At 53.3% G+C, this 20,651-nt stretch overlaps 1 protein-coding gene across 2 annotated transcripts in view; it reads left to right on the forward strand.

Annotated features, from left to right (window-relative positions):
- IQGAP3 (IQ motif containing GTPase activating protein 3) overlaps positions 1–20,651 on the forward strand; it is a 48,778-nt gene that overhangs the window by 11,327 nt on the left and 16,800 nt on the right. For both annotated transcript variants that reach the window (XM_084769863.1, XM_084769864.1), the window contains exons 5-22: positions 286–362; positions 1,055–1,122; positions 1,211–1,324; positions 1,538–1,716; positions 2,147–2,225; positions 2,861–3,024; positions 3,814–3,901; positions 6,598–6,761; positions 9,667–9,824; positions 11,114–11,235; positions 11,320–11,483; positions 13,749–13,839; positions 14,627–14,794; positions 14,880–15,019; positions 15,099–15,269; positions 17,773–17,856; positions 17,991–18,062; positions 18,154–18,223. In XM_084769863.1, the coding sequence (XP_084625989.1) occupies positions 286–362; positions 1,055–1,122; positions 1,211–1,324; positions 1,538–1,716; positions 2,147–2,225; positions 2,861–3,024; positions 3,814–3,901; positions 6,598–6,761; positions 9,667–9,824; positions 11,114–11,235; positions 11,320–11,483; positions 13,749–13,839; positions 14,627–14,794; positions 14,880–15,019; positions 15,099–15,269; positions 17,773–17,856; positions 17,991–18,062; positions 18,154–18,223 (2,173 nt within the window). The remainder of the gene's footprint in view (positions 1–285; positions 363–1,054; positions 1,123–1,210; positions 1,325–1,537; positions 1,717–2,146; positions 2,226–2,860; positions 3,025–3,813; positions 3,902–6,597; positions 6,762–9,666; positions 9,825–11,113; positions 11,236–11,319; positions 11,484–13,748; positions 13,840–14,626; positions 14,795–14,879; positions 15,020–15,098; positions 15,270–17,772; positions 17,857–17,990; positions 18,063–18,153; positions 18,224–20,651) is intronic.

The following is a 20,651-nucleotide window of genomic DNA, read 5'->3' on the forward strand; positions in this document are numbered from 1 at the left end:
CAGCTCCCCAGCACTGTTGTCTGGGACTAAGTGTGTAACTGGTTGTGTCTTAGCTTTGTAAGCCCCCCACCCTTTTTTTTTTTTTTAAACATTGGGCCAAATGAGGATGGTTATAAAAACTGGCTTAGAAGCCTGGGCTGCAGGCGCTCACAGCTCTGGTTGGAGAAAGGGGTGCGTTGCTCAGCAGGAGCCTCCTTTCCTGCTCCAGCTTGGAAGCCTTAACTGTACTGCCCTCCTCTGTGCTGTCCTTCCCAACGTGCAGCATCTGTGTGTTTTCTCCTCTAGATCTTCCTCCCGGAGACCACAGACATCTACGACAAAAAGAACATGCCTCGGGTGATCTATTGCATTCACGCTCTCAGGTGAGACGCACCTGACGTTTGACAGCCAGGTTCCCCGAGGTGGCTCAGTCCGTAGCAATAGATGTAGCGGAAAGGAGAGAGGGTAGCGGAGGTTTAGATATCTGCGTGGGTGTTTACGTCCATATGTTTGTGGGCACATTTATGTGTGAGGCTTGGAGGTGAAGGGACAGCAGGGTAAAGTCCTTAGTTTGTGGCTGGGTCACGAATGGAATGGACCAGAACCAGGACACAAGCTACTTAGTGCAAGCGGGGAGGCTACTTGGTTCTCTTCACAGGCAGGCATTCCAGTTGGCCAGTTGGCTGCGTCATAGAACAGGACCGGCCCATTCCTGTGTCCACCATGTCATCTCCTCATGCCTCTTCTTCCCTTCCCGTGCTATTCTTTGTCTCCGTTTCTGGCCTCGGTGGTTTTATTTGCTGTCATCTTCCTCTTGTCCATCCTCGCCCTGTGACTTGCCCTGCAGTGTGTCCGCTGTGGAGCCGTCCCAGTTACCAAGACTCCCTGAGGCATCTTACTCCCTTCCGTGGCTCTTGTCTCGGCTGGTTTATCCCCGTGTGCTGGAGGGACTGGAGGGCAAGCGCTAGGTGCTCCTCACCTCTGGGTCCCCCATGGTCATTTTACACACCTGTTGTGGACAATGTGTGGAAATTAGTGGATCCCAGCGAGTCCTAATACTGTTCACTCTTCCCAGCCTCTTCCTCTTCCGGCTGGGGCTGGCCCCTCAGATCCATGACCTGTATGGGAAAGTGAAGTTCACAGGTAAGCCAGTCCCTTCCTCTCGTCTACACACTAAGCAGGGGTTTGGGGGTTCTGGGCCTAACGAAGATCAACTCTGTTACCACTGCAGCTGAGGAACTCAGCAACATTGCCTCTGAGCTGGCCAAATATGGCCTCCAGTTACCAGCCTTCAGCAAGATTGGAGGCATCTTGGCCAACGAGTTTTCAGCCGATGAGGCTGCAGGTAAGGCTGGACTCTGGCCTGGAGTAGCATGGGGTGGCGTTGGCGGGGGGGGGGGGGGGCTGTACTCCAAGCCTCATGGCCCTTGGGTGGGCTCTGGCACCTCCTATTCACAGGCAGAGGGGTCAGGCTCCCTGGCGCGGTAGCGACCTATGCCCTGATGCTCTGGGCTGGGTCCTCTCTGCCTTCTTGACCTTGTCCGTCTGTCCTTCCAAGTCCACGCAGCCATCCTTGCCATCAATGATGCAGTGGAGAGAGGGGTGGCAGAGGACACCCTGGCGGCCTTGCAGAATCCGAACGCTCTCCTGGGGAACCTTCGGGAACCTCTGGCAGCCGTCTACCAAGAGCTTCTGGCCGTAGCCAAGATGGAGAAGGCTGCCAATGCCAGAAACCACGTAAGGGGAAGCCTTGGGTTCTATGGTCAATAAGCTGAGAGGCCTGGGGAGGCTCAGGTGGAGCTAGGACTGCAGTGCGTCCGCCTCCGGTGACTTTAGAGAACCAGGGCGTGGCCAAGGGTAATCTCTGTTGAGCAGGAGGGCCTGGAGGGACGAGCCTTAGGCAGCTGAGTGGCTCTGAGATGGAGCACAAGGTGAGACTAAACTAGAGAGTCCACAGGCTGACTGGCTTAGCTGTTAGTGCCTGGGGCCAGAGCCCAAGTTCTCCTCAGTCCTAAGCAGGCTGGTGTTGGCCTGGCCGTTGGTCTACAGAAGCGACAGGATAGGGAGGAAGAGACTGCACTGCCTACACTGCCTGTCTACTCTCCCCCACACACCCCCACTCCCACCCCACCCCACCCCTGTCTCCTTCTACACCTCACTTTTGCAGGATGATGATCAGGACCAGGACGTCTACGAGTCCTGCCTCACCCAGGCAGAGATCCAGGGCCACATCAACCTCGCCAACGGTAAGAGATGACTGGCAGAGCCTGGGAAGCTCGGAGTTTAGTGAGCCAGGTGAGCCAGCACCTGCCCTGGGGTCTAAGCCCTGCTGTCCGGCCACAGCCAAGAGGCCACACCAGGGAGCTCCTGTGGGAGTAGAGAAGTATTAAGACAGAGGCAGATGGACCAGCCTTTCACCTCGCAGTGCTGGGGGCAGGTATTTGGATTAGGGTCCTTCGGTAGGAAGTCTACCACACGCCTATGATCCCGGCTGTCAGGAGGCTAAGGCAGGCAGATTGAGAGTTCAAGGCCTCACAGGGCCATTTTGTGGGACTTTCTCAAAAGAAAAGGAATCAGGAAGAAAGAAAAGAAGGAAGCAGGATAACGGGGTAGGGAAGACGGTGGGCAAAGGGGACACTTGAAGGCCCACAGTGAGAGGACCTTTGCCGGATAGGACCAGGGCATTCTTGGGGTCTGGGACAGTAAGACAGGATGCCTGTGAAGAGCAACAGGAAGGTCTAGCCTGGACCACATGGGCCCTGTGTGTCAGAGGTCAAGGATAGAGGCAACTTTGGGGATGCAGGAGGAAGGCAGACACTCAGGAGCGGTTGGGGATGGCAGTGGGGAAGTGTCACACACTTGGGGTTTGTCTGCTTTTCAGTCCAGGGGGCTCTGGAAGTTGTGGATGATGCTCTGGAGAGACAGAGCCCCGGGGCCTTGCTTGAGGCCCTCCAGGACCCTGTCCTGGCCCTGCGAGGGGTGAGAAGAGATTTGGCCGACTGGTACCTGGAACAGCTGACTTCAGACAGGGAGCAGAAGTCACAGGTCTGCTCTGGCTAGCTCCTTTCTGCCTGGAGGGTGGCAAATGGTTTCTTATGTGCATGACATCACTGACTCCATGTTTAAATGGCTGAGTCACCCCCACCCCTATCCCAAAGCCTTGTGGACCAGGCTGTTGGGGTCTGCTTAGAGTCCCTCAGACTGAGAGGGAATGACCAGGCCAGTCCATTGGCTAACGGCTATGCTCCCCATCGCTGAATTGGGGGTGGGGGTCTTGATTTATCGATTTTATTTTTTGTTTTCAATGCTTTGATCCCTCTTCCCATATTTTTTTTTATGTGTATGTGTCTGTGGTATGAGTGTATGCCTATATGTGTGTTCACATCGGGGAGGGCAGATGTGTAAGCCTGTGCATGGGAGACCCAAAGTTGATGTTGTCACCTCTCCACCTCATTCACTGAAGCAGGCTCTTTTTTTTTTTTTTTTTTTTTTTTTTTTGGGTCTTTTGAGACAGGGTTTCTCTGTGTAGCCTTGGCTATTCTGGAACTCACCTCTGTAGACCAGGCTGCCCTCAAACTCATGGAGATGCGCCTGCCTCTTGCCTCCCTAGTGCTGGGATTAAAGACATGCAGGCTTATATTTGCATCTTGACTGTTGTTATTTTAAATATATGCTGGTGTTTTTTTTTTTTTTAATGAATAAATAAAGATAGAGTGCTAGAGTTAGGTAAGCCAAGTCCTTCTACCTAAAAGCAGAGGCAGGCTGAGCAGTGCAGCTCCTGACACACACTCATGGCCTGGGGCTCTCTTCTGCTGCGCCTCTGCCCCCTTGCAGGAGCTGGGCCTGTGGAGTCTTCTAGAAAAGGAGGAGATCCAGGCTGGTGTGGCTGCAGCCAATGAGAAGGGTGATCAAGAACAAGCCAGTAAGTCAGTCCTCTCTCTCTCTCTCTCTTTCTCTCTCTCCTCTCTCCTCTCTCCTCTCTCCTTCTGTCTCCTATCTAGTGATAGGGGGTAAAACGTAAGTGATAAAGAGTGGGAAAAAGAAAAACCTACAAAGCAGCAGAGACAAGCTGCATCACTCCTTTACCTGCATATGTATTGGACAAGGCAAACTGCTGCCCAGTTCCAAGCCTAGCAACGACCGTGACCCTTCCTGCCCTCTGCCCTCTGCCCTCTGCACCCCCTACAGGGACACATCAAACGAAAAATAATGACATCTTGCTGCCAATCAGGACTAGGCTTCCTCTGGGGACTTTGTCTATAATTTTGTTTCTGCCTGTTTATATTTCTTTGGCTTCTGAAATATGACTTCTCAGATAAGGGAAAAAAAAACCACACAATTCAGTGTCCTTAAAAAAAAAAAAAACATGCAAGGCTGGAGAAATGGCTCACTGGTTAAGAACACTTGTTCTCCCAGAGGAACTGGGTTCAGTTCTCAGCACCTGCATAGTGGCTCACGACCATCTGTAACTACAGTTCCAGGGAATCCACACTGAATCTGATGCCTTTTCTGACTTCTGCAAGCATGAGACACATGTGGTGCATGCGTGTACATGCATGCATGCATGTGCGTGCACACACACATACACACAATTGTGTGTTCAAGGTGTAAATGAAGACACCTAGAGTGCTGGGGCAGCTACAGGGTGTGAAGGGTGTCCGTCAGTTCCCCCCGCCCCCAAGGCTGCTGCTGCCTGCTGCCTGCTGCCTGCCTGCTGGCCCTGTGAGCCTACTTCATTCCCGACTGTTGTTGCCAGAGTGCAAGTGAGACCATGGTGCGGATCTCTCAGGAGAGAAGCGTCACCTCTCTGTTTTTGGTTTTTGAGATGGGATGTTACTGTGTAGCTTAGGCTGGCCTGGAGCACAAATCATGTTGTTCCCTCTGCCTTCCAAGTGCTTCCGTTACATGTGTGAGTTACCACAACCAACTGGCTCATCCTTTTTTTTCCCCCTTAAGATTTATTTATTTGGGAGCTGGAGAGATGGCTCCGTGGTTAAGAACGCCGCCTGCTCTTCCAAAGGTCCTGAGTTCAATTCCCAGCAACCACATGGTGGCTCATAACCATCTGTAATGTGATATGGTGCCCTCTTCTGGCTTGCAGGAGTACATGCAAGCAGAGCACTGTATACATAATAATAAATAAATAAATCTTTTTTTAAAAAGATTTATTTATTTGGGTGGTTGGTGGCGCACATCTTTAGTCCCAGCACTCTGGAGGCAGAGGCAGGTAGATCTCTGAGTTCAAGACTAGCCTGGTCTACAGGGTAAGTTCCAGGACAGCCAAGGCTACACAGAGAAACCCTGCTTCGTGGGGGGGAAAATAGTATTTATTTGTTTTTTATATATTTATGTCCGTGAGTGATTTACTTGCATGTATGTCTGTGCACTGTCTGCATGCAGTACCCATGGGAGCCAGAAGAGGGCATCAGATCCCCTGGAACTGGAGTTATGGATGGCTATGAGCCACCAATGTGGGCGCTAGGAACAGAATCCTGCCGCCCCCCCCCCCCCCAAGAGCGTCAAGTGCTCTGAGCTGCTGAGCCATCTCTCCCTCCCTGGCTGTTTCTTTCTTTAGCCCACACTTTGGTCGCATCCCCTGGGCCTGGCAGACGAGACCTGGATGTCCTCCCCTTGCTTTTCTTTCTTTTGTTTTCTCTTTCTTTCCTTCCTTCTTTTTTCGTTTTGTTTTGTTTTTCGAAACAGGGTCTCTCTATGCAGCCCTGGCCATCCCAGAAATAGCTCTGTAGACCAGGCTGGCCTCCAATTCACAGAGATCCGCCTTCCTTTGTCTTCCAAGTGCTGGGGTTGAAGGTGCATGCCACGGCCACCTGGCCTTCCTTGCTTTTCAGCTGCCCTGTCACCCAGTGCAGCTGAGCCACACAGGCTGCTCTTCCTCGGCCTCTGGACCCCCCACATTTCCCCTGTCAGAGGCAGGCAAAAACCTCTCCAGAGCTGTCTCCAAGGCTTCTCTGTAAAGTCTGCTGGTTCGCAGTCAGAATCCCTCCTCCTCTACACTGCCATAACACTGGAGTGAGGCCGCTTCCACCATGGCCTCTACAGCTGGGCACTGCAGGTCTTTTGTATGCTTCTTCCTCCCCACAAGGCTGTGCGCTCCTTGGAGCCACTGTCCATTTCCGCTGGCATTTTACTAGCCCCAGAGCATGTAAAGCAACCACACTTGTGTGCTGGGGCCCCTTTCAGCTGTAGTGTAAGTGGAGCTGGCTCTTTATTTCTCTGCACTGTCACTAGGGTTTGGTCCCCAGAGCCCTTTGCCTCACTTCATCTTAGCTATGCACCACTGCCACCTGTCACTCTTGTTCTCGCTGCCTTAGGAACGCACCTCCGCTGTGACAGCCACTTTCTTCTTCATTCTAAGCTGAGCAACTCCTGTGCCTAACTAACACCCTGCCTTCCACAGAGCCTCTCTTTCACCATGCCCCCTCCCCCCCCCTTTCCTCTGGAACATTTAGAAATGCATTTTGAATCTGGGAGAATGGCTTTCTAGAAGTGTGACAAAGCCATTTCCCTTCCAGGCCCCAGCAGAGCCTGGCTGGTAAGGACAGCCCAGCTAACAGGGAGCACTCAGCTTGTGTGGCTTCTTGCTGTCCTCCTCTGCAGTGCTCCAGGCTGTGTGGCGGATCAACAAAGCCATCCAGAGGGGCGTGGCCGCGGACACTGTGCAGGAACTCATGTGCCCTGAAGCCCAGCTGCCCCCAGTGTACCCCTTTGCGTCTGCTGTGTACCAGCAGGAGCTGGCTGTGCTCCAGAAGCAGCGACAGGGGGTGAGCTCCGGGGGGCCCCAAGCAGCTGTGGGGACAGGGCTAGCTGGTCCTTTGTTGGCCAGAAGTTAGGATGGTCTGGCTGCTTCCTAGGAGCATCAGGCAAGCAGCAGTGTGTGTGTGTGTGTGTGTGTGTGTGTGTGTGTGTGTGTGTGTGTGTGTGTGTGTGTGCCGACAACAGCCCTACCAGGTAAGTGCTGGCTTCCCGCTTTAGCGCTAAGAAGTGGGGAAGGGGGGCAGGCACAGAAGCTCAGTGCTTGCCTGTTCAGCTGACTGGCAGGGCGTGCTTTAACCGCCAGGCTGCCCCACCTCATGCCTGTCCACACAGCGCTTCCGTTAGTGAGGCGTGAGCTTCGCTTAGGGTCAACCCTGTCAGCTGCAGGAGTTCTTAGAATGCACCCGAGGGTCAGGTAGAGCTGGAGAGAAGAGTAAATGATGCAGGTAGAAGATGATTTTACAGCAGGAGCCAGGAAAAGAGAGCAAGCAGTGCTGGAGGAAGTCTGGGAAGGCTTCCTGGAGGAGACTCCACAGGGACCCCCTCGAACAGCAGGTGTTCTCAGAACCTTTACTCCAGACACTGTCTTCAGCAAGGGCAGGGGGCAGCGGCTGAGTAACTGGGTAGCACCACAGAAACACTAAGATATGAAAGCAGAGTGTTGAAGGCTATGGACATGAGAGGTCAAAGGCCAAATATAGCTTCTTCTCTGTGGATATGTGACATTGGCAATTCGTTTACGTTCTCTGCTTTTCAGTTTCTTTGTAAGTGGTGTCAACCTCATAGGATTGTTTCAAGAACCCTGGGAGTTAGTATATGTGCTTAGAGATGGACCTAGCTAGTACGTTTTAGCTGTCAATATTGTTGTTTGCAGCTCTCCTTGTAAAATACAGGAAGAGTGCTCCAGACAAAGGGGCAGCCTAGGCAGGTGTTTGAAGAGAGGCAGAAAGAGGGCCCACGCCTCATGCTGTGTAGCATAGTGTGAGGTGCCACTTGCCTTCTCTGCCCAGGGCCTTGTACAGTTCCCTTACTGTCTGACACGCTCTCTTTCTCATTCACACATTCTCTCTCTCTCTCTCTTTCTCTCTCTCTCTCTCTCTCTGTCTGTGTGTGTGTGTGTGTCTGTCTGTCTGTCTGTCTGTCTGTCTTGTTCTGTCTTTTTTGGCCTTTTCAGATAGGATCGCACATAGTTCGTGTTGGCCTTGAACTTGTTATATAGCCAAGGGTGGCCTTGAACTCCTGATTGTCCTGCCTCTGCCTCCTGAGTCCTGGGACCACAGGCATTCATCCCTACAACTGGGTCTGTGCAAGTTTGATATGACATGGGGACCAGCAGACTGTTGGCAGAGGTCACATGTGGAGAGTGGGCTCTGCCGCCCCATTTAGCCCACATTATGAGTTACAGGCTTGTGTGGGAAGGAGGGCTGTTAATGGTGCCTGCCTCATTTGGCCTGTTATGAAAACTACGACGACACTGTGTGAAGTCTTCATGACTGTTCATAGTAAACGTCCCCAGGTATAAAGCATAAATTGCTGATGGTGAATAGATACATCCTAAGTGTTGCCCATGAACGCTGTTAGCTGAGGAGTGCAGCCCAGGTGTTGAGTGTGAGTGCTGTTAGCTGAGGAGTGCAGCCCAGGTGTTGGGTGTGAGTGCTGTTAGCTGAGGAGTGCAGCCCAGGTGTTGGGTGTGAGTGCTGTTAGCTGAGGAGTACAGCCCAGGTGTTGGGTGTGAGTGCTGTTAGCTGAGGAGTGCAGCCCAGGTGTTGGGTGTGAGTGCTGTTAGCTGAGGAGTGCAGCCCAGGTGTTGGGTGTGAGTGCTGTTAGCTGAGGAGTGCAGCCCAGGTGTTGGGTGTGAGTGCTGTTAGCAGAGGAGTGCAGCCCAGGTGTTGAGTGTGAGTGCTGTTAGCAGAGGAGTGCAGCCCAGGTGTTGGGTGTGAGTGCTGTTAGCAGATGAATGCAGCCCAGGTGTTGGGTGTGAGTGCTGTTAGCTGAGGAGTGCAGCCCAGGTGTTGGGTGTGAGTGCTGTTAGCTGAGGAGTGCAGCCCAGGTGTTGGGTGTGAGTGCTGTTAGCTGAGGAGTGCAGCCCAGGTGTTGGGTGTGAGTGCTGTTAGCTGAGGAGTGCAGCCCAGGTGTTGGGTGTGAGTGCTGTTAGCAGAGGAGTGCAGCCCAGGTGTTGAGTGTGAGTGCTGTTAGCTGAGGAGTGCAGCCCAGGTGTTGGGTGTGAGTGCTGTTAGCAGATGAATGCAGCCCAGGTGTTGGGTGTGAGTGCTGTTAGCTGAGGAGTGCAGCCCAGGTGTTGGGTGTGAGTGCTGTTAGCAGAGGAGTGCAGCCCAGGTGTTGGGTGTGAGTGCTGTTAGCTGAGAAGTGCAGCCCAGGTGTTGGGTGTGAGTGCTGTTAGCAGATGAATGCAGCCCAGGTGTTGGGTGTGAGTGCTGTTAGCTGAGGAGTGCAGCCCAGGTGTTGGGTGTGAGTGCTGTTAGCTGAGGAGTACAGCCCAGTTGTTGGGTGTGAGTGCTGTTAGCAGAATGAATGCTGCCCAAGTGTTGAGTGTGAGGGCTGTTAGGGGATGAATACAGCCCAGTTGTTGGGTGTGAGTGCTGTTAGCTGAGAGGTGCTGCCCAGGTGTTAGGTGTGAGTTCTGTTAGTGGATGAAGACAGCCCAGGTGTTGGGTGTGAGTGCTGTTAGCTGAGGAGTGCAGCCCAGGTGTTGGGTGTGAGTGCTGTTAGCAGAATGAATGCTGCCCAAGTGTTGAGTGTGAGGGCTGTTAGGGGATGAATACAGCCCAGGTGTTGGGTGTGAGTGCTGTTGTGAGTTAATGGAGCTCCTGGGACTTGGCGATGGAGGTGAGATGTTGGAGAAGGCTGCCTCCAACAGTCCCCCCATCTCCCCTCCTGTCTCTTCCTCTATAGGAGCTGGGCCAGGAGGAACTCTTTGTGGCTGTGGAGATGCTCTCAGCTGTGGTCCTGATTAACCGTGCTTTGGAAGCTGGAGATGCCTGTGCCTTCTGGGGCAACCTGGCGAACCCTGCTGCTGGCCTGGCCCAGGTCGAAGAAGAAAATGCCCAACGGTGAGTGAGAAGGTTTTAGCCACATGTCAGAAGTGAAAAGACAGCTTGGTGTGGCTCACACTGGCCAGTAGGCTTCTGTCTGATGCCAATTCTTAGTCCCAGCCCCCTGGTTCCATTCACACTCCCAGTGGGGGAGCACAAGGTCATCTCCCTCCCATTTTTTTGGAGCAAATGTTCGAGTGCCTACACACCACCAGGTGCCACTCTAGGTGTTGAAAACAGTGACTAAAACCAAGTCCCTGCTCTCAGCAAGCATCTACAGAAGCAGGAGTCATGATTGGACGGGCCAGATGAAACAGGACAGGGGCAGATTTCCTAGTCACATAATGTAGCTAGGGACAGCTTTAGAGGAAGAGGGTCTGTGGAGGACATACAGAGCCTGAGTTATTCCCATGATGCTCTTCGGGACGGGAGAGCATGCTAGCTGTGCTCCCAGAGCATCGGGAAGGGCTTGGGAAGCGCTCAGGGATAGTGCTTGCGTGGCACGGCTGAGGCGCTGGTTTAACTTCCCAGCATTGTAAAAGGCTGAAAACAATGGCTACCTCACAACAGCCAAATAGAGGGAGGTAGGAAAAGGGTGGGCTAGCAGAGGCCAGCCCATGTCCTCAAGCAAGGATGGACGCTCTGGGGTGTCTGGCAAGGAAGGAGCCCATCTGACCTGCTTTACCAAGATGGTTCTGGCTGCCGTGCTGAGACTCCTCCACAGGGCCTGGGCCCAGGCGGAGCAGCAGGGCTGCCTCTGAGGCATGCTGCTAGATCCAAGGTGGCAGCAGCAGGAATAGGAAGAAGATGGCAGCGGCGGTGGCAGTGGCAGCATGGGAACGTAGAACTGAAAGCAGAACTGACAGGGCTTGGTGGCAGAGGGGACCGAGTGGGAGATGACTCAACAGATGTTTATCCGGAAGGGGCAGGCTGAGGCAACCGAAGTGAGCTGGGGTATTCCAGAAGATCCTGACTAGCATTCAGGTGGAGATCCTGGGAATCCCCAGGGCCTTTGAGGGAGAGAAGTGTATGCCTTTGGGATTCATTTAGCGAAAGTCATTAAAGGCCTGGAGAGTGGGTGAGCTCTGAGGTGAGAGTATGGAGGAAAAATGGCTCTGAGGCTGGAAGGGCTCCATGTTCCACACAGGGGGCTTGGAACGGCCTGGGAAGGTACAAGAGACCCTGGAAATTACGGTGGCCTGGGGAGGAACCGACTCAAAACTCTCTCCACTTGTAGCTGTGTGCTTAAGTATGCACAGTGTGCACTTGTGACTGAGTGTGGACTCACAGCATTCCTCTGTTGCTAGTTACTTTGATGCCCTGGTGAAGGCACGACAGCTCCGAGGAGCAGATAGAGCCTTCCTGAGCTGGAACGACCTGCAGGCCGCCGTGAGCCAGGTCAATGCACAGGTCCAGGAGGAGACAGATCGTGAGTGGCCCCCTCAGATGACCCCGCCCCCCTCCCCCTTAGTCTTGAGCTTGGGGCTGCAGCTCATGTAGATATCCTCCTCAGAGGTCCTCGCCATCAGCCTCATCAATGAGGCTCTGCACCAGGGCTGTCCTGAAAAGACTCTGTCCGCCCTGCTGCTCCCAGCGGCCGGCCTGGAAGATGTCAGCCTTCATGTTGCGCCTCGGTATCATCTCCTCCTCGTGGCTGCCAAGAGGCAGAAAGCCAAGGTAAGCTTAGGGAGAGATGGCTGGGTTAGAGACTAGAGTAAGTGGGTCAGCCTTGGGCAGAGCTGTGCCCAGCATGAACTCTGAAACTCTTCCAGCCCCGTGCTAGATACAGACCCTTCCTCAGTGAGGCACAGGCAGGATTTGGTTGTCATGGCAAAGTGTGGACGTTATTCCCGGACAGTGTGAGAATGAGGTGACTAGATTCACGGTTGTGATCCTCACGGATCTCCTGATCTTGAGCAATCCTTCAGCACCCCATGGGTGTGTACTTAGCTGTAAAACACTAACTCCACGATCCACCCTTGCTCTCTCCTGCCCCATACAAATCCAGTGAGCTAACAAAGGAATAGGGATTTGAACTGACACTCTGAATTGTTTTTGTTTGTTTGTTTGTTTTTAATTTTACCTTTATGTGCATTAGTGTTTTGTCTGCATGGATGTCTGTATATAAGAGTGTCAAATTTTGGAGTTACAGACAGTTGTGAGCTGCCATGTGGGTGCTGGGATTTGAACCGGGGGTTCTTTAGAAGAGCAGTCAGTGCCCGTAATCGCTGAGCCATCTCTCCAGCCCCCCCCCCTTTTTTTTTCATTTTTTGAGACAGGGTTTCTCTGTGTAGCCTTGGCTGTCCTGGACTCGCTTTGTAGACCAGGCTGGCCTCAAACTCACAGTGATCCACCTGCCTCTGCCTCCCGGGTGTTGGGATTAAAGGTGGGCACCACCACACCTGGCCGACACCCTGAGTTGTAAGGCAGCAGAATGAGGCCTAGACCTAGGTCCCTGAGCCACGTGACTGAGCTGCATCCTGCAGTCTCACCCTGCACTCACTGAGGTTTTACTCTGTATCATTTTTGTTTTGTTTTGTTTTTGTTGTTGTTTGTTTGTTTGTTTTCTTGAGACAGGGTTTCTCTGTGTAGCCTTGGCTGTCCTAGACTTGCATTATAGACCAGGCCAGCCTGGAACTCACAGTAATCCACCTGCCTCTGCCTCCTATGGCGTGCGCCACCAAGCCTGGCCCTTATTGTTTGATGTGCCTCACAGGCATTACCTGAGGAGGCTGGAGAGAGGACTCTGCGGTTAAGGGTGCCTGAACCTGAGTTCAGTCCCCAGCACCCATATCAGGTGGCTCACGACCACCTGCAATCCAGATACAGGGATCCAATACGCTCTTCAGGGCACTTGTGTGCACATGTACCTACCTCCACCCAGAAACATACATATATACCTACATAAAAACAAAGCCCTTTTTTTTTTAAAGTTTTATAATGTATACAATGTTCTGCATGCCAGAAGAGGGCACCAGATCTCATTACAGATGGTTGTGAGCCACCATGTGGTTGGTGGGAAATGAACTCGGTACCTTTGGAAGAGCAGGCAGTGCTCTTAACCTCTGAGCCATCTCTCCAGTCCAAATAATGCCTTTTTAATTAATTCATAAGAAAAGTCTTAGGAACAGTACCTGGTAACTCATACCTACAGTGAGTCTGAGGTTGGGCTGGGCTATGGACTCTGTTAGAAAAGACAGGCAGCACTTGGGAGGCAGAGGCAGGAGGATCGCTGTGAGTTCAAGGCCAGCCTGGTCTACAAAAGCGAGTCCAGGATAGCCAGGACTGTTATACAGAGAAACCCTGTCTTGAAAAAAATCTTAAAAAAAAAAAAAGAAAGAAAAGGAAAAAGGAAAGACAGGCAGGCACCTGACACAGTCAGTGCTCAATAAGATGTTAGTTCACAGATGACTAGGAGGAAAGTGTGGCGTGGGCTTGGGTTTCAGACTCACCACAGCAAAGCACAAGCTTACCTGACCTGTGGACACAGACTCTCCTGGTACTTTTTGGTGATAAGAAATGTGTAGCCAAAAAAGAAAGAAAAGAAAAGAAATGTGTAGCCAGAAGAAGTGCAGTCAGGGCCAGGATCTGGCTGAGGGCTGTGAATGAGGTATAGGGACACGGGAGGGCTGTGGGGAAGATGTCCTGAGGCACGACTGAGACACAGAGCCCAGAGATGGAGCTCTTAGAAGGTGCTGGATACTAAGGGTATGAGAGCTGTAGAGAGCCCTGAGGCCAAGCTGAGTCAAGGCTCAGGACTCTGAGAGCCAAGTAAGAAAAGAGCCTCCTGAGCCTGGCAGCCATCCAAGGGAGCCACAGAGAAAGCCTTCCCTGCTGCCCCGGTGTCTGCTTGTACTTTGGTTCCTCCGCTGGGCTTGTGGGAGGGAGCCTGGAGATACCAGTTTGGGTTCTTGTCTTTTTTCATCTTCTGCCATTTGCCAGGTGACGGGAGATCCTGGAGCTGTGCTGTGGCTGGAGGAGATCCGGCGGGGCGTGGCCAGGGCCAATGAAGACACAGCCGCCGCTCAGAGAAGTAAGCAGCCAGGCCCTGGGAGGGCAGAGTGGGGCTCAACAGCAGCCGTGGGAAGCCGCTTAGTTAGCTTTCTACTGCTGGATAAAAGCAGCTTGGGGAGGAAAGGGTTTATTCAGCTTACACTTCCACATCCCAGTCCATCACTGAAGGAAGTCCGCCCAGAAACCTGGAAGCAGAAACCAGAGCAGAGAGCTAGAAGCTTGCTGCTCACTGCCTGGCTCCTTGTGGCTTGCTCAGTGTGTTTTCTTATATACCCCAGGACCACCTCCCCATGGACAATACTGTCCACAGTGGACCTCCACATCAATCATTAGTCAAGAAAATGCCCCACCGAGGCCAGCCTGGGCTATAAAGTGAGTCCAGGACAGCCAAGGCTGATGCAGAGAGACCCTGTCTCAAACAAACAAATAAACAAATAAAAAGATTCCCTCTTACCACATATGTCTAGATTTGTGTCAAGTTGACAGAAACCAACAAGCACGTAGAGGCAGGACAGAATTGGAGCAGGAGGGTGCTTGGACCAAAGAGTAGATTTCCTGGCACACAGCTGGGCGGGAAATGGTCAAGAGTTCAGAACTTACCTCCTACGGGGAGCCCTTCCCTGACTGCCACCCTTTCTCCTCAGGCAGCTGCCTCCTAGGTACAGCTCTGACACCCCAGAGACTCCCTGTCCCCCCCATCAGCCATGGTGGCTTTGTGTGTCTCCTCAATCTGGCCCCACTGGACAGGACAGGGCTCACGGGAGGGACCCCAGAAGGACTGACTTTTCTCTCCTGATGCCCATCAGTAGCCCTTGGAGTTGCTGCCATCAATCAGGCCATCAAGGAAGGCAAGGCAGCGCAGACAGAGCGCGTGTTGAGGAACCCCAATGTGGCCCTACGAGGGGTAGTTCCTGACTGCGCGACCAGCTACCAGCAGGCCCTGGAGAGCGCCATGGCAAAGAAGCGATGTCCTGGTAATGGCCCTGGCCTAACCTTCCTCCATGCTGCCTGCCTCGTGCCTCCTTTGAGCCTTCTTGGCTTACTTGAGTCTCTACTCAGGGGACACAGCCTTCTGGGTTCAACATGACATGAAGGATGGCACCGCCTACTACCTCCATCTGCAGACCTTCCAGGGGACCTGGGAGCGTCCGCCCAGCTGCCACCTCAATACCTCCTTTCTAACCTGGGAGGAGATTCAGGTTGGCAGGGTTCCCGCCGGGGTGGGTGAGTGTGCGTGGGAAGAGGCTCCTACCCACCAGAGGACTCCTGTCTCCACAGTCTGTCATCACCAAGGTCACCGCTGCCCACGACCGACAGCTGCTGTGGAGGGCCAATGTTGGCTTTGTCACCCAGCTCCAGGCCCGTCTCCGCGGCTTCCTTGTTCGTCAGAAGTTAGCCGAGCGTTCCCATTTCCTCAGGACCTTGCTTCCAGCCATCGTCAAGATCCAGGTGGCAGCCTTGGCTTTTTCCCCATGCTTGGAAAGATTTGGAATCACAGGGTGTCTGCTTCCTCCCTTTGCCCTGGACAGGGTTACCATGGTTCTTGGACCCCTGGGTAATAGTGGTGAAAGGTGTGGTCTCTGTAGCCAGACTATTGTGGTCCGGAGCCCGACTCCCCGGCCTGTGATCCATGTGACCTTGGAAGCTAGTCTTTCTGTTTGTGCCTCAGTTTCCTCCCCCTACCCCCCAAAATGGAAATGGCAGTACCACTTTACAGGATACTAAGGATGGTTTAGTAAGATAATGTCTAGAGTGTTTCTGTTCAGTAAAAGCAGGATGCAAGCACCAGTTACTGGCATCATCGTCACCCTCGGGGAAGAGTGAGGGGAGATTCAAACATCAGGAAGATGCTTTCCCTGGAGCAGGAGTTGTGGGGAGTGGCCGTGGGCTAGGCAGAAAGAGAGTCTACCCCTTCCTGTGTGATGTTGGTGACTGTGTGGGCCTCTCCAGGGGCCATTCCGGTCAGTTCTCCTAGCCTCTGCAAGGCCCATTGGGTCTCTGAGGCACCAACAAGTAACTGGGGCAGGAGACTAGCTGAGAAGGTTTTGTTTAATAGGCGTCCTTGGTGCCCGGTACCTACAAAGCAAAGCCCGGTGCACAGGGCTTGGAAATAGGCTTGGAACCTCAAGTGAGTAGCCATGTCTCTGTCTTTCAAGAGCTGGAGTCTGGTTGGCCTTAGCTGTGACAAGAGGGACACAAAGATGGCCAACACTAGAGGACCCTAAGGGAGATGCCCGAGGCTGTGGGTTGGTTGGCCCATGCCCTGGACATGACGTAAGACTCCTCCAGTTTCTACTACCCGCTGACTAAGGCCTGTGCACACCACTCAAGCCCTCACTTTCTCCATAAGGCACTTGCTTAATGCATTGGCCACGAGGAATTAGGGGACATTGCCTGTGCCACTGAGTGTGGCAGAGGCTCCACTGGTGGCAGCCTCTTAGGTGCTGATGTCAGATTGGTCCAGGCCACAGACCTGTCTGATTCCAGACTTGGGCCTACATATACATAGACAGAGGCGGCCCAGTGCCACAGGCCACTCGCCTCCCTCAGAAGTGAGGCAGCCTAGATGCCCCGAGTCATTTCTCTGCTCTGAAAGCTCTGGCTCTCCAAAGTGCTTAGCACTGACTAATCCTCATTGGGGGCATGTCCTGGTTTTCTCAGGCTTTTCATTTATTTAATATGGGGGAGCACTGCATACACTGAGGTCAGAGGACAGCTTACAGGAGTTAGCTCTCTCCTACCATGTGGGTCTTGGAAATTGAACTCGGGTTGTCAGGCTTGGCTGCAAGCACATTTACCCACTACGTAATCTCACCAGTGTGGGAAACATGTTTTTAGGGAAGAGTCATGTCAGGGCTGGCAGAGTGTATGGGAGCACGGTGCTTTCTCATGTGAGCTGGGCCTGGGGCCATGGTGCATTCTCTGGTGAGTGAGCTGGGCCTGAGGCCATGGTGCATTCTCTGGTGAGTGAGCTGGGCCTAAGGCATGGTGTGTTCTCTGGTGAGCTGGGCCTGAGGCCATGGTGCGTTCTCTGGTGAGCTGGGCCTGAGGCATGGTGCGTTCTCTGGTGAGCTGGGCCTGAGGCCATGGTGTGCTCTCTGGTGAGCTGAGTCTGAGGCCATAGTGCGTTCTCTGGTGAGCTGGGCCTGAGGCATGGTGCGTTCTCTGGTGAGCAGGGCCTGAGGCATGGTGCATTCTCTGGTGAGCTGAGTCTGAGGCCATAGTGCGTTCTCTGGTGAGCTGGGCCTGAGGCATGGTGCATTCTCTGGTGAGCAGGGCCTGAGGCATGGTGCGTTCTCTGGTGAGCTGGGCCTGAGGCATGGTGCATTCTCTCTGGTGAGCAGGGCCTGAGGCATGGTGCGTTCTCTGGTGAGGCTTAATATTTCTGGGTCCATGTCTCACATTTTAGTTTCCATGAGGAGGGATCAGTTTGGGTCCATAGTCTTAGACTTTCTCATAAAGCTGGCAGACCTTTAAGAACAGGGCCAATTTCCCTCCCCCGTTCCTTCAGTCTTAGTTACTATTCTATTGCTCTGAAGAAACACCATGACTGAGGCAGCTTTAAAGAAAAGCATTTCCCTGGGGCTTGCTGAAACAGTAAGTCTCCAAGGGTTAATCCACGGTCATCAGGCAAGCAGGCACTGGAGCAGTAGCTGAGAGCTGCCATCTGAGCCACAGGCTGGAGACAGGGAGGGGGAGTAGACCTGGTGTGGGATTTTGAAACCTCAAAGCCCACCCATCCCCCATTGACACACCTCCTCCAAAGGGGCCACACCTCCTAATCCTTCCATAAACAGTTCCATCAACTGGGACACAAACACTCCTATTGGGGGGTAGAGGGGATATTCTCATTCAAACCACCACAGCATCCTAGGGAGCCCAGGATACAGCTGACCCTGTTGGCCTCTTGAGCCCAAGGACATCTGCTAGGGTTCCGTCTTCTGCTTGGCAGGCTCACTGGCGGGGCTATAGACAGCGGAAGGCTTACCAGGAGCGGCTGCAGTATTTTAAAGCAAACCTGGATGCTGTAATAAAGGTAACTATAGCAGTGTGGACGGTTCCTTTCTCCTGAGGGATCTCTCTTCCCCACGGGCCTGGAGCTGGCTGCCTTGGCTGGGGTCTGAGGTGATTCTCGGCCTGAGAGTCTGAAGGCAGTGTCTCATCTCTCAGATCCAGGCCTGGGCCCGAATGTGGGCAGCCCGGAGACAATACCTCAGGCGTCTGCGATACTTCCAGAAGAATGTGAGTGCTGTCCCCATCATATCTGCCTTTACTCATAGATGAGAGCAAAGTGACAGAAAGGCAGCCACCTTGCTCTCTGTGTTCCTGCTAGGTTGACTCCGTTGTGAAGATTCAAGCATTTTTCCGAGCCAGGAAAGCCCGTGGTGACTACAGGATGTTAGGTATGCTGGGGAGATAGGAATCCAGAGCCAGGCGGGCCTAGGTGTCCCTCTTGGGGATGCACAGCAGGTAAGGGCGAGGCCATCATCTCATGTTATCTGAGGAGTGTAGAGTCCTCGCTCCCCAGTACCAGATAGTTTTGTCATAGGCAGGGCTCCTTGAACCAGGTACTTTCTGAGCAGGCCTAGCATGTCCCCACCTGTGGCAGTCTCTTCCTCCGCCTCCCTCAACTTCCTACCTTTGTCATTTTCCTTGGCTCAGGCTCCCACCTTCTGGCCTTTGTAGCACAGACGCACAGGCCTGGCAGTCTTTCTGCCTGCTGGACAAGGAACAAAGCAGTAGAGGATCACCAGCTTCGTGTGTGCGTGTGCATGCGTGCGTGCGTGCGTGCGTGCGTGCGTGCGTGCGTGCGTGCGTGCGTGTGTGTGTGTAGCCAGAGATTAATGTCAGGTGTCTTCCACTATTGCATTCCACGTTATTTCTGAGTTGGGTCCCTCACTGAACCTGGAGCTTACAGAATGACTAGACCTGCTGGCTATAAAACCCCCCAGGAACCTCCAGTCTCTGCCCCCCAGCCTGAGAGTACAGGTGCGTGCTCTCCATGTGATGTAGGTCTTATGCACGTGCAGCAAGAACTTTCAAGTAGAGTCCGTTCTCCAGCCCAGTTCCTGTCCCGCAACTCCAGAATTCCCAGCCTTGGGCGGGAGCTAGCGCGTTGGCCTAGCATGTTCACCTCCTGCTCTGGATCCCTGGAGCCCTTTCCTTTCCGTTCTTCAGGTGTGGGCCTCGGGCGGATCCAGTCTCCTCCCTCCCTCCCTCCGGCCAGTGGCCTGTGGCAGTCAGCAGGAGCGGCTTTCCTGCCTTTCTCACCGTGTTCCTTGCCGTTACAGTGAGGTCTCTGCTCTGCCTGCCCTTTTTCTTTCCTCCTTCCCTTCAGTTCTTAGGATCTCTGGGGAAAAGCCATTCTCCTACCTCCCCGTGGGCCTGGAGCTGGCTGCATTGGCTGGGGTCTAAAGGCAGTGTCTTTTCTCTCAGAGCGCTGCCTGGGCCTGAGTGTGGGCAGCCAGGAGGCAATACCTTCTGCCAATGTCCCTGCCCCCAGCATCCACTCAGAACTGACCACTTACTGTGTGACATGGTAGCTTCTGTGTTGAGGAGTCCCTCCCATCAGAGATGCTGTCACAGCCAGGCACGATGGCACACGCCTGTAATGCCAGCACTTGGGAGGCAGAGGCAGGTGGATTGCTGTGAGTTCAAGGCCAGCCTGGTCTACAAAACAAGTCTAGGATAGCCAAGGCTACAAAGAGAGACCCTGTGCAGTCTCGGAAAAACAAAACAAACAAACAACAACAACAGAGATACAGTCACTTGTCATTGTTTCTACAACCACTTTAATCCACTAATCCTGAGCCTAAGCCGATTCCTGTTGGCTGATCCCTGGTGTCGGTGAGGTTGAGGCCCTGTTCCTCAGTGCTGATTGGACCAGATCACCCTGACCACTTCCTCATGGAGCTTTAGCATCTGCACTGCGGCTGTGTGCAGTCCTGCATCTTGCCGCTCTTCTATAACCTGGCATGGCTCCCATTACCTCAGGTCTGGTATCCTAGCCACAGCACCTTTCCCCTCGTCAGCCTGCACCTCCTCACACCTTGTCTTCGTTAGGTTCCTATATCTGTGATAAACACCATACCCAAAAGCCGCTTGGGGAGGAAAGGGTTAATTTCATCTTACCTTTCCATGCCACGGCCCATCTTTAAGAGAAGTCACGGCCCATGTTTGAGAGAAGTCACGGTAGGAACTTGAGGCAGGAATCTGTAGGAAGGGACTGGATATGTGGGGGTGGGGTGGGGGTGGCTGGTGCTGCTTACTGGATTCCTCCTGGCTTGCTCAACCTGCCTTTTTTTTTTTTAAGATATACTTACTTATTATTATGTATGCAGTGCTCTGTCTGCATGTACACCTGCAGGGCAGAAGAGGGCATCAGGTCACACTATAGATGGTTGTGAGCCACCATGTGGTTGCTGGGAATTGAACTCAGGACCTCTGGAAGAGCAGTCAGGGCTCTTAACCACTGAGCCACCCCTCCAGCCCCAGCCTGCTTTCTTATAGAGCCCAGGACCACGTGCTCACCAACGGTCCTGCCCACAGTAGACTGGGCCCTTCCACATCAGTCATTAATCAAGAAAAATGGCCACAGACTTCCCTGCAGGCCAGTCTGATGGGGGCATTTTCCCTGCTGAGGTTCTCTCTCTGACAACTCTAGCCTAGGTCAAATTTACAAAAAGCAAGCATAGCATCATTGTGTCATACTCCAAACACAGGGCATTCTCAGCTTCTCCCGACATCTGCTGTTGCCCTGTCTCGCCTCCCCTGCAGATAGGAGGTGGGCCTGCACAGCCTCAACCAGTGTTTTCTTTGCTCCCTTGTAGG

This window comes from Acomys minous (genome assembly GCF_964271855.1).
Source record: "Acomys minous genome assembly, chromosome: 19".
NCBI classification, from domain to species: domain Eukaryota; kingdom Metazoa; phylum Chordata; class Mammalia; order Rodentia; family Muridae; genus Acomys; species Acomys minous.